A 13,520-nucleotide genomic window follows, 5' to 3' on the forward strand; every position below is an offset into this window, starting at 1 on the left:
CTTCTGGTCCTTGCTCACAAGTTTTTGGAGCCAGCGCCCTGGAAGCTTGTAAGCAGGTGTACACTTTTGATTTAGATAACAATCACATTACTAATGGCTTGTATAAGCGAATTGATCACCATGCTATCTTTGAAGTACCGGATTGCAATAATACAAACCTAAGGTATATGGGAACCGAAGCCATAGCTCGTACTGAAGCCTACAAAAAGGAAAGCACTATCTGGATTATTGGTACTAGTTATTTATTTTCTACCATGACCTGTATAATTTAACCAACAACACCACGCATAGCTTCGCGGTCCTTTCTTATTCTAATTTGTCACCCAGCATCTGCTTGCCTCTCACTAATTTTAGATGGAACGCTCAGTACTATGTGGTGAAAGGACTGAACTCAAGCCCTGATACTACAGCTTACTTTTGTTAGTTTTATTCCATACCGTGATTGAAGTGTGGCAATAGGCTCGTGCGTTATCGCCGAGTAACCACACTTTGTAGACTGCTTCACCACACACCCATATCTGGTTGCATTGACTGTTTGCTTTTCAGACAATATCTGACAATGATAAATTTCACTGATATTCATTCCAAATATGAGCCGCTCATGAGCCGCTCTGCATCATGTTGAGCACCGTTCTCTCACTAGACCATTCTCTTTCGCTGATGGTAGGCACAAATTAACCCATGTTCACGTCTATATGGCGGTGTCCCCCACGCGCAATTCTTGTTAAACGTAATACTTCCGCAAACTAATCTTAAAATACAACATATGTGGTCTTCCTGTCGAAAAACCAGTTCGTAAAAACCTATTTTTTATTTCGTTATCTTCGGTATTATTTTTATATATTGATAACAGTTATTTTGAGGGATCCTGTATTGAACTGACAAGGATAGCATTGCTCATGCTGTTTTCTAGTGCTCACAGAAACTTGTTCTTTTGTTTGAGGTTTTAAAATGTAGCCACCTGCTTTCAAGTCTTCATCTTCCCGATTTCTGCTTTGATAATAATTGCACCACTAGCAGACTGTTGATTCGTTAAAGGCATCCTTGCTCTGAGTATTCACGAATATCAATGGATTTCACAACTCTAAGAACTAATCGTTGATTTTCGACACAGCATAATATAGTTTTCTCTAAAACTGCGTAATCTATAATTACAACCATTTAAGCATACGTAGACAATTATTTAATGCAAATATTTACTAAATACGAGTATACCCTGGAAAATATAATTGAGATCTGACTTTTTGAGTCAATAAAGGAAACAGCTCCAGGCTATGGGAAGTTGGTGGTCTGCGTTTTGATGCAGCAGTTGGTAACAGAGATCGGAGTGAGGAGAATGAGCAGTGTTCAAAAGAGTATAACGGGCGGGCCGACAGAGTTCACAGTAAAGAAGATCAGCGCAAAATACGGTTCTCATGTCAGTGGCAAAATTCATAGAGTTAGGAGGCATCAAAAGAACCGTAAGGAAAAATATAGGACTTAGGTAATTTCCCAAGTGTAGCCAGTCCTCCTAATAACCACACAACACGGAGTAAAAGGAACCAACAAAAAGTTCAGAACAGATTTTAAAATTTGAAAAAGACGACAAGGAATCCTAAAAGGTGGAGATTACATGTAGACATTTAATACGAAGCTGTAAAAAATTTTGTATAACGCCCAAGATGCTGAGTTTTATAGGTTTTGTCGGCAAGTAGCTCATTAGCAAGGAATGTGTGTCGCCAGAGAATTTAAAGGGGGATAATCGTAGTATGAAAATTGCGTAACTAAACCAGTTGAAGGTCTGGGCCACTCGAGGAATGCCTGAACTACTTTGTTGCAACCGACAAAGTACGTTATAATATCGTCGAGCATAACACAAATGGCCGGCTAATAAAGAGAGAAAATAGAGCTAGATCCAACAAGAAGTTGAAGCTGGCTAAGCATATGGCGTTCAAATATTCTTGTAATAAAAACGTCATAGTAACAAGCTAGTAACAGATGGGATCTTTTTAGGCCTTTGTGCTTCAAGTTACTGCAGCTATGCAACCCTAATGGAGCAGAGTATAGCTGTATGCAAATAGAAAAGGAGGCAACTGCCAAAACATAAGTATATATCTTTAATTTTAATATATATAACTTAATATATATGTAGGGATGGCCAAAATTGCTTCTCTATAATTAGCTTTACATCTGCCACACAGCAATTAGAGCTGGGTCCGAACTGAGAGGTAAAATAGAAAAGAGAAAATAAAGCAAGGGGAGTAGTCGGGAGATGGGTATGAAAATCTGAGGCAATATCGGGCAGGATCTATTAGATTCAGGCGTAGGAAAGTTCTGGTCAAAATCTTTTTTCAGTTTGGCTGAGCCAATCCGAAAGGAAATCCTTCCTGAAAAAAGGAAGGCCAGGGTGATTTTCGGTGCCGTCCGCATAACGCCGATAATCGTCCATGTAGAGAAAAAGCTCCAAGCAGCCTACTACTAAATGTAAAGAAAAACTGCTTCAACATTTTGTAGCAGCTCTATAGTCTTTTATTTGATGATGGAGACGGGTTTTGAAAAGAAATTTTGGGAGTTAAAGCCGTTCTTAGATTTATTATCTAGCACTGAGCACATACACTAAAGCTTAGAAGTCTTTTTATTTTCTACAACAAGCCTACAGATTTTCTTACAGATTGACTACAACAAGTTTTTAGATTTTAGGTGTATTGAAGCTACTCAACAAATTAATAATACGCGATAACCTTTTCTACAAGCTCTATTCGGACGATTTTAGGGTTTACGTGTCTATTGGTACAGCTAGCAATACTTGTGAGCTCAAATTTACAAGCTCAGCTATATCAAATTGAAGTGTAAATAAATGATTGATTTCAGAGCCCTATCATGGAGCGTGACATTTGCTGGTTTTGTTACGATTTATACACGCACAGAATGGATAGTTAGGATATATCATGTCTTTGCTCAAATCTCGACTTTATTAGCTATGTAACTAATCTAATTTAATGGAGAAATAGGACTTGCAAAATAATATTTCGGATCATGTGAATTAGATAAAAGAGGTTTAATAACAAAGTTAATAATTTTCGCAGTGGGACGTATGCTTTTACGTTTGAAGTAGCGCGTGCGGAAAATATGCATAATTTATTCCCTGCCATATCTGTTGTATGAAGCACTTGTAGGGAATAATTCCTTGAATAAAAAAGGTCTTTCATGTATTGTAGTACATTATGCTTTTTAAACATATAATATAAAAATTAAACAATGGTCGTGTAAAAGAGCAACAAGTAGTAATATTACTGATATACTGTACAAACGTACATATATAACAATACCGCATATAGTTAAATAAATCAAGGATTAATAAAAGTCCTAATTATCAATGATAGGCTTGCATCTGTAGATTCATCCTCTTTTTAGTGAAAGTGCAAACGTAACTTCCGCAAGGGAACTGAGTCGATGAACAGGAAGAGAACCTGGAAAGTCTCCGCGAACATCCAAAATATCTTTTGCATATTCAGAGAATAAATATTAATACTTTCTGTTACGTATTTCGTATCCCAACCGATCCACAAAAAGCTAGGTTGTCAAAATCAATTGATAAAATAAGTTTTGTGTCTCGGAAACTACTTTCGTTTCACTGAATAAAACCTGATTTAGTCGAAATTTAAATTACATAGTTTATACAATGCCCTTCTAATTTCTTTAGAATTATCGTAAACACTCCTATTCTTTAGATGTATATGCAGTGTTTCACATTTAATTGTGCATTATGGAAATGTACCACGCAATTTTAATACTAGTTATATAGGCAGAAACATTTTAGAATAAAGACGCTCTCAGAAGAAAATTTCATTTGGGGCTAAAACTTTTGAAAGAACTAAGCAAGTCGAAGAAGCTATTGCTTCTTGAAGTATCTGTTAGCAATATATATATATATATATATATATATTGAGACGAAAGTAGACGATCTCATGATTCGATTTGGGTAGGAGGACAGAATACAGATAGTGAGGTAAACCCCGTCTTTTTACGAAACCTATGGCATGGAAGGCATGTTCAGACGTTCGGAAATGCTGAATCTTTATATATATTTAAAATGATAAATACAAATATAAAAAAATTTTAAAAAGTTTCTAATTAAAACGAAAAAAGGCTACATATACTGAGATATTAGAAGGTTCCTTAATATGTAACGTAAGCCAGTTAGCAAAGGCATCTAATGTCTTAACAGAATCAGAATGCTCTGCTAATGTTGACATATTAAATCGACTACATATAATCGCAGTTTTATTGTCAGGCATTATAAATGCAACATTTTATTTTAGATTTTTTCAACCTCACTTAAAGATAACAATACTTTAAAAGAAAGAACCCACGCATGCCTGAGAGAAACGTAAGAGATTAAAAAATATACATATTGCTCTACACTGGAAATGACATCGCCAAATTTTTAGAACTTTCTATGATTTAAAAAATTGCTTGTTTTTGATAACATCAACCAAATATATGATTGCTGGCTAGTCCAGAGGAAAAACCTAAGAACCTTGGAGCTTTTTCATTATTCGGGAACTATTATATATCGAAATAATCATATGAACAAGGTTGACTAGAACCAGCCTATCTTCCGATAGGTCTATACGATTAGAGAGTTTACAGGTTGTTACGAAAACGAGATAGAGATAGTGGCTCTCATTACTATAACACCATTGAAACTGGTAAATTTAAAAAGCTTAAGCTAATTTAGCCTAGATTTTTACAGATAGGCAAGTAAAGGCTATAGGCCCAAAACCGCAGATTAAAACATTTCTTTTTGTTTGGTTAGCGTAAACTGAAACTTCGCATTTCGCAATTGTTTATAGGTACATCTGCCACAAAATAATCCTACGCCTATAAACAGGATTTCAGAGTCGTATCTTTTTACCTTTTATTATGCCTTTTCATTTATAGCTCGCGTCGACTTACGCAGGTGATTTTGAGTTGGATTTGTTTCACACTGCAACAGGTTTACCTAACCTCAAACAATATACATGCAATAAGTGGTCGCGTAGTCTTGTCGCGATGAACGCTTCAATATTTCGTATAACTTAGGAATGGCAATCAAAAAGCGATGCTTAGCCGATTTCTCCACATACAAGGGGGTGAACATCTGATGTAAATAGTTTCATAACTTTGATTTGTTTCATTGGCGTCAATTGCATTCTTTGGATAAAAAATGCACAAACGTTACCATAAACATAGTGCAACGCACATCGTGCATCAGAGGATAAAATGGCAAACGTTAGGCTTCTCTCAGGCAATGATAGATGGAACCACAGATTGCCGAAATAGGGACGTGTCAATGCAACCGCTGGATAGACCGTTTACACATCATACTATGCAAATCCTTGCTTCGCTTTGATTTCGCTAAACGCTTCTTTCTAAAATGGTTTGAAAAATCTCAATGTCTTTAATTTTCCTCTTTCTTGAATTAAGATTAGTATATCATTCACCATCCTGTGCCTGCCGTATTGTTGCATGCCTTTTCTACTAAAGAAAAGGCAGTGAGTGATCAGATTCTTTTGCTGCCTCCTGCGAAGATCAGGAAGCAGCGAAAGTATCTGACGACTTATCCAGATGGCGCAATGTGCTTAGAACATTATTTATGTTCTGAGTTTCACGAGATTTGATCCCACAGACCATATTAGTTCCTCATAGAAAACTTTCGGTAATCATAATTTTAGGGGCAATAAAAGCTGCAGAAAAGTATGTATTATCTTTTACATAATTTAGATAAATAATAGTAGAGTTAATCTTGTTCTTCAAAGCTCTGTGTCTATTAGACTCAAGTTTTTATCACTTTCAGTGCAAAAATTAATTTGCGAATTGTGATTTACACCTAGGATAAGTAGTAAGTCTCTATAATGGAAAAATAGTTATTGAAAAAACAACCTATGACAAAATTTTATTCGTTATTAGGCTCTATGTTTTGAGCTTTTGTAACAACCATTTTCACACTTGTAAATTAGCACAAGTAATATTCTTTTACGTCTCTGTCTCTTTTTTTGATTCATCTTCGCTTTCTGCATCATCATCTTCCTCTTCTTCATAATCTTCTGATTCGTTTTCATTTAAGTTATACCAGTCCTCATCATCATCTTCTTGTACTTCTCCACCGTAAGTTCTCCCTGGTAAGTAGGCCCCGTAGCCTTGTTTGTAGTTATTGTCATAATTTTCCAAGGTCTTACGTCCATAAGAGTGGGTGCGCGTCGACACGGAAAGGTCCTTTGTTGGCTGAGTGTCGAAACCGCATTTCGGGCATGGAACTGGCTGATTTCGGTCGTATTTGAAACCTTTTCGTTTCACGTGTTCATCGCAAAAACAAACCTGCGATGGAAGGATAACGAAAAACGGTTATCAGTTAAAAATTTCTACAGTTATGATCACGCAAAACAGATCCAAACCTAATACTGGGTTCTGTTATGTCGATGACTTACAAAATAATTATAGAAGAAAGGGAACAAAAGTGAATCATAAAGATATGAAACACTATTTAAAAATATCATAACCCCCATTCTGTATTTTATGACATTCAACTGTTGGTGTTTAAAACTTATTGACCTAATGGCAGATTCTTTGATGATGCAGGTACAAATTATGTTAAATGTATGAATAGTATGAATTACGATTGTGCCATCTGATAAAATGGATCGTATCAGTCTCAACTAAATTGCTTTAGTAGAATGGGCCGTAGTGTATTACCTTGCAGCGTAAACAGGAAAGGTCTCCGTGACGGTTACAGGATTGACATTTTGTCGTCTCCGATTCAAGAACTTGACAGGAAGCTTGGTGTTCGAATTGATCGTCTTCACATAAGAATGAGGTACAGAACCCACAACGAAAAACTCGACCTCCATGGTCCCAAACGCCGCGGTCACATTCGACGCATACAGCTTCCTAAGAAGCATATTATAATAGGTTACTGAAAAAATTTCAAACTAAAACTAAAGCCAAAATTTAAACAAACATTTTTTTCGATATTTTAAAATTATACTGCTAAAAGAAGTATGTGCTGTTTTGATCGATGATCTTCTGATATTTTCTCGCTAACATCATAAGCCCATCGCTATAGAACATCTATGGTTTATGAGCAACAAATTATGACAAGCGACTTTTTGCACCCCTCTATTGCAACTAAATTAACACTATTAAGGGAGTTCTACAGAGATAGACGCAGATGATAGTCTGATGGTACTAGATCTGAGCTATACGGTAGATGCATTAAAAATTTTTCTATTTAAGTTCTCTCAGTTGTTGCCGGCTAGCCGAAGTTGTATGTAATTCGGCATTGTCATGGCCGAGGATAATGGTTCCTCTATTCAGTAGTTTCTGTTTTCTGATTCTTTTCAATGACCTGTTGTAATCCTCTCAAAAGAGGTCCGAATTAATCGTCTTTCCGGGCGGCAGAAATTCATAGTTATTCCTCCGATTCTACCAAGCATGTGGTATCCGGCATCAGTCTGGGCGTTGCCACAGATTGTGAAAACTTTCTCTTTTTGCATTGACATATGTGCTTCACTTTTCACCATTCGTGACCAACAACCTCACAAACGCCTCGATTTTATTGCATTCATGTGTAGCTTACGAAATGTAAATACAGTAGAGCAAATTCTACTGCGTCAATTCGTGTGACAGATCGAGCTCTTTTTTTGTAGCCAAGTTTTAGTGGTTTACTATAACCTAAACTATGTAAAACTGTTTGGTTGTGTATGTTTGATTCCTTGGTGGTATGGTGGCTATTCATGCGTCGGTCTTGCTCAGCTTTCGCAATAATTTATTTAACTTTTTATTATAACTAATTGACCACAGCGAAGAACATCTTTTACATTGCAAAAAGAAAGTTACAAAACCATCTTCGGTCTTGGGTGAAAATCGTGCTTTTATCGTGATAAAATGGTAAAATATGGCAATTTTTTTGCAGATCCCTCGTTCATCTTCAGAGCGCTGTATCTTAAGTCTAAATAAAAACATTCCAGCAATTTTAATACATCCATTATTATTAAATATATAACAGCAATGCCAGCCCGATGAGTCTAACACCGCCTGATGTATGACTTTGAAGCGATTTAGCTGGGAAAAAACTAATGTCTTCGATGACCTATATATATATATATATATATGGGGGTTATCGTTTATACATATGTATACATATATATATATAAAGAATGACCACTCTCTAAGTTAAAATGAACATAGGATGATTTAAAAGCCAAAGGCTTACTCCTCGAGTGAGACATCGTATGAACTTCACTCAGCTTATTCAAAAGGCCATGAACACTACGCCTCATATTAACACATACACCCGGGAACAAGAATCAGAAAGTATATAGTTTCACATTTTGCGTTATCTTAAAACGTTCAGAAAAAAAAAGAATGTCCATTATTCGACAAGACACTTTGCGCAGAGAGCTTCGAAAATACGTGCGAACGTATAGGTTCTGCATGGCATACTGAAAATTACTCTGTTTCTATTGCAGAGGTTGTCATGGTTCTTACCTGAAGTGGACAGGTACACGCATGTGCCGACAGGCAATTTCGGCCATGACAAACCCAGGCTTCGCAAAAGTCGCAAATGGCTCCAACCATCTGAAATTTATTTCAGAATATATAAGTATATATATATAAGAATATATAAGGACGGTATTTTGCTATAATATTACAATACACATAATGTATTCTGATAGTACGTTGAAACGATACAATGTACTAAAATGTAAATTCTAATATTAGATTTTAATATTAGAATTAGATTCTAATATTAGATTCTAATATTAGAATTTAAAAATGTCTGTAAAAAAAGGATGTACAATTCTGAGACAGTCTATTTTCAAGACCACATTAAACTTAGTTAAGTATTAATTCTCAAATCACACACACGTCGTGCGTAAAACCAATTTAAAAACTTCATGCATTTGTTATTAGGTAACCGACCGTAAAAAGCTTTTGCAGCCTATATTACTGTCTACTGGCTTGACCTTATAATTGAAACGAGCTAAACCATTAATTGTAAGACATGTTTCCACATAAAAGTGCTGAAGTCTAATGTTGAACCATCGACTTAGCTCTGTATCCTCTAATGAACCTATATTGAACTTTTGAGTTGTCATTTAATAGTTTTGCTTACTTATGCATGAGTTCGCAGCTTCGGTAAAGTTTCTCGACCTGAATAAACTCATTCACAAATATGCGCTATGTGCACACGTATATAACGTATGGGAAATCAAGGGAAATCAAGTTTTGTATACGACTAACAATTCAGAGATGGTCTATAATTTGAGTTCTAGAAAATCTCGAAGAATATTATTATGAGCACAATCCCTATAAATAAATATAATAATATAGAATAAAAGTAGTCGATTTATTGCGTGTGTTATTTATTCATACAATACTCAGACTCAAGGCTACTCGTTTAAAACATTGATTCGTTTATTTTCAGGAAGTCTCTAACTATAGACCGATAATAGCCACACGACTCATACAAGAGACCTTTCATCTCATTCGTTTATAATGTGATTTACAGACCTGTAAACCAGTAGTAAATTGACCAGCATGCTTGATAAGACAATCACCCGTTTTCTGCATACATTTTTGTTTTCCGCACTTCGCGCATATAGGTAACCGTTGCAATGCCGAACAGAAATAACAAAATGCACGATTTTTTTGCTTGCGCCCACATTGGTCACACTCCATGTTCGCATTACAAGGATGTGCTGCTAAGTCAACTTCTCGGCTTCGGATCTCCTTTTGACGTAATCTTTGCTTTTCAGCCTTTTTCCGTTGACCTGTCTTCTTCTTAGGCATTATCGTCTGTGAACACGAAAAAAGGTGGCAACTATGTGTGTAAGACAGATAGAAGGCGTGCCTGAAAGTAATTGGTAATAAGTGTTATTAGCACTATTAAAAACATTTCGAGTTGACGAGTAACATCGTTTTTCTTATCACCAAACTAAAATATTCAGGATCGTCTTGATATGCATACAGCGACATAAGCAAAACGCGTGCAAGTTTCGCACAATTCTATTCAGTTTTTACCAAAGGTTGACCATGTTAAAAGTAAGCTTTTGCACATTCGTTTTCTTAAACATGTCTCATTATAAGTTGTCAAAGAAAACACATTTAAAAAAAGCGTCTCAAGTTTTTAGTTCGTATTTTTTGACAGTCGACTCTGCGAAATGAAACGGAGCTACAAAAAGTCTAGGCCCTGAACTTCGCAACGCTGATTATAGAGTGTCATAATGAACGTGACGTATGGCTTGCAATTCCACAGAACGTTCTTTAATAGTAAAGATATTCTATAGATTGCAAAGGTCGTATAGTTCAGATATAAATGCACCTCAACTGAACTGCCTCATATGCGCTCATTATATGTACCTTAACTAAAAATTGCGATACCTAACCTTGCTCTGAGACGAGATAAACCCAACGGTAAAGACTCAAATTTACGACCTGTGCATATCTTAGTAATAAACAACAGTTGCTACGTGTCATCGTTCTCTTTGGTCTCTACAGAGCACTGTTACTAAACTATCAGTGTGAAATGCAAGAAAAGTCGATCTTACACCTCAAACATTTCTTGTGTTTTCGAGATGTACCTATATTTTTTGTTTGTATTTGAAAATGTTCACTCAAATATGGTCAGCCAGGCCTCTAACAGGCGAATTGCAATGAGCCATGGTAAACTAGAAAATTCGGGTGATTCACAAACATGAGTTTTACCTTAGAATTACGGCGCCAGAGACAGTTCGCCGTATAAATATTGTATCCGGTGAATAATCCTCCATAAAAAGCACCGCAAGCTGCTAGTTCAAAAATATCCCAGAAAATAAATTTTTACTCAAAAATGAATGTCGTGTAAGACCTTATGGGACGGTGAGTAAAAGTGTGCAAAATTGTGGTGGAAGCAGATCTATCCCGAAATTTACGGGTGTTGACATTCAGGTTTGGTGCCGCATTCGCGTAGCAGAGATATGTATGTGTGAGGTGGTATAAATCTGAACCCGGACTTAAGCACACTGCGCTTATTGCTGAAAGATAAAACTTAATGGCGGTATGATACGTAACACTCGAAACATAAATCTAGCATATAGGTTTGATTTATGTGAAAATACCGTGGTGACTTATCTCGGTCAGTAAGGTGGAAAGATTAAACAAATTGGTACCGCATGATTTGGACGAAGATCAGTGCTAGAACAGTGACCCATTCTTGCATTGAACTCTGACTTACGACAAAAGTGGCTTTTCTTCAATACTCGAAGACGGCAACGTTGGTGAACGGATCTCTGATTGGAGTTTTACGTCCAGTATTGCCATTAGGCGTTCCATCACACGGCTAGCTCTTAGCGCAAAACGAGGTCTGTTTATGCCCAAGTTTGACTTACATTACAACGTGTCCCTAATATTAGCAGGAAAACACGTTATGTACTAAACGATCACAGGAGCACATAAATGCGAAGCATCATATTGTGCAATTGTATAGCTGCAATAACTTATGGTATCTTTTTGGTGGTCTAGTGCAGGTGTTATCCCCTACTACTTTATGATTACTGGTTCGTATGCCTGAAGCATAAATTAAATTCCGACATGATTTTGGAATGGCCTTTAACTCTCGTACCGGTAGGTTCAGACTAGCACGGCCTACTTGTTTATACTGTCTAAGTCTGCAAAAGCTCGTTGACTTTCCGTTGTTACAAGCCAATCTATAAGGCGGGGTTTGGCTACATTCTTCTACACGAAACCTTCGTGTACATACACAACACAGACATAGCAGCTGCGCAATGGACGTTAATACAGAAACACTATTCTATTCTTGTGCATAATTTTGCTTTCGATCCCTGTCCATTTCATTAGAGGTATCATGTCTCATGGCCTCCCCTTGCACACTAACGGATTTACACGTTCACCAAATAATCAGTATTTATTGTCCAGATATGGCTTATGTTTGAAGCGTTTTTATTGTAATACTATAGGTTAGATGCCATAGTCAGATTTCCCATTTGGAATTAAGGTGACGCCGTATGCATTTTTCAAGATGTACCCTAATAGTTCTTTATTTATAACAAATTCACAGAAACGAACCAGTAGCCTATCAGGTGGTGTTTCTTGGTTTTATCCACTGCTCAAAACGTCGAGTAAATAATAACCCATCAAATAAATGCTCCACCATTCGGCACGCGTAGGTCTCCTGAATCTTTTAGATGTTGAAGCTGCCGAAAATTATAGCACAAGGCTAAGAAGTTCTTAGAAGAATCAGTCATGCGACATAAGCAACGTCGAACGTAGTACAGCAAGGAGCGCAAGCGATTGTAAAAGGTAAACTCAGAATAAAAAGGGACCGAGCAGTGTGGCCTTCTAATTAATTTAATTAATTTCGGTCGCAGTGCATGAACCGAGAACTCCATTTTTGACTCAACTGTGTTTAGCGTTACTCACCACCTACGGTAAAGTGTTGCTCCACGTGAGCGACCGATTAAATCAGACTACATCAAAAAACTTTTAAACTTAGCGCTGGATGAGCTATCAGTTTTGAAAACCCGCGCTTTTTTTAAAAAGTAATAAAATTCTACATATATTCTTCTTCCCTGTTCAACGGTTCCAGTTTACTACGCTTCATAGTAAACTACAGCGCAGATTTTTTCTAAAAAAATTTCCTACATAACTTACGTCTCGTGTTCCGGCTTATGTTTTTCAAGTGGACTACAAAATTGCCGATGTGAAACGCTAATTACGGAATACACTTCACGGCAACGTAAAATAGAAATACTGAGTTTTAATGTACGTAAAGTGCTAGTGAGCGTTAACGATAATAAAATCATATAAGTCCTAACAATCTTTCAAACGCATTTTAAAATTCATCCGTGATAAAATCTACAAAAACATATTATTTCTTCTTTATTTAGCCACACTTAGCGTGTACTATATGTCTCTCATTTTTCCTCGAACAAAGTTACTGGCTTCTTGTTGAAGAAAATGATCCTAGGTATTTTTGAATGTGATATGACGTAATTTACGATTCTCCGAATCGAATTTCTTCGGTAAATTGAAAGTTAATTTTCGGAAATATGTTTTATTTTATTTACTTCAAAACTGTACACTTTTCTATAAAATGCATTTTGCAAAAAATAAAGGTTTCTCTAAAGTATATTCTTTATTTTAGTTTATACGGGACAATAAAATTCGCCATTTTAGTAATTTTTTTATCTATTTTTTACACCTAAAACATACCAAAGTTCTTTGAAGTGCTGTGAGTACTTTAGGCGGATGGTGCAATCGAGACTTGGTATTCAAAGTCTACATACAACACAAGGCACTTTTTGGAGCCAAAATAACGAAATGGTGGTACCCTTCGAATGCCTTTAAAACCCATGACACATTCGGTTGAACGTGTTCGGTATCAACGGGCGTCAATGCGGCTGCAGACGTGAGGAACATCATACAGTGTTAGAGTTGTACAATAATTGTGTGTGAATAAAGACAGGCCATGTCCGAAATGCAACCTCGGGGTATAATTA

The 13,520-nt window shown here is 36.5% G+C and overlaps 1 protein-coding gene across 4 annotated transcripts; it reads right to left on the reverse strand.

Moving 5' to 3' along the window:
• Positions 1 to 4,886: 4,886 nt before the first annotated feature.
• Noa36 (zinc finger protein 330 homolog Noa36) lies at positions 4,887 to 13,475 on the reverse strand. Of its 4 annotated transcripts, none has more exons than XM_022834878.2 (5): positions 13,234 to 13,475; positions 9,535 to 9,819; positions 8,509 to 8,598; positions 6,715 to 6,909; positions 4,887 to 6,339 (listed from the first exon to the last, which is right to left on the reverse strand). In XM_022834878.2, exons 2-5 carry the CDS (start codon positions 9,811 to 9,813, stop codon positions 5,998 to 6,000), a joined length of 906 nt encoding a protein of 301 aa, XP_022690613.1. In that variant the 5' UTR covers positions 9,814 to 9,819; positions 13,234 to 13,475; the 3' UTR covers positions 4,887 to 5,997. The 4 variants fall into 4 exon arrangements, with proteins under 4 accessions (XP_022690613.1, XP_086824843.1, XP_022690612.1 ...); XM_086968717.1 differs by having other exon boundaries at positions 9,597 to 9,819; positions 13,234 to 13,474; XM_022834877.2 differs by having other exon boundaries at positions 9,535 to 9,874; positions 13,234 to 13,468.
• Between the last annotated feature and the right edge of the window lie 45 nt (positions 13,476 to 13,520).

This window comes from Varroa jacobsoni, unplaced genomic scaffold, assembly GCF_002532875.2.
Source record: "Varroa jacobsoni isolate VJ856 unplaced genomic scaffold, vjacob_1.0 scaffold_555, whole genome shotgun sequence".
NCBI lineage: Eukaryota > Metazoa > Arthropoda > Arachnida > Mesostigmata > Varroidae > Varroa > Varroa jacobsoni.

Excerpts from the sequence above, each read along its gene's own strand:
- Noa36 (XM_022834878.2), bottom strand. The coding sequence starts at position 9,813 with ATGCCTAAGAAGAAGACAGGTCAACGGAAAAAGGCTGAAAAGCAAAGA. Across the intron at positions 8,599-9,534 it reads AATTTACTACTGGTTTACAG|ATGGTTGGAGCCATTTGCGA; the intron begins GTCTGTAAATCA and ends AATAAATTTCAG. Across the intron at positions 6,910-8,508 it reads CGTGTACCTGTCCACTTCAG|GAAGCTGTATGCGTCGAATG; the intron begins GTAAGAACCATG and ends TATGCTTCTTAG.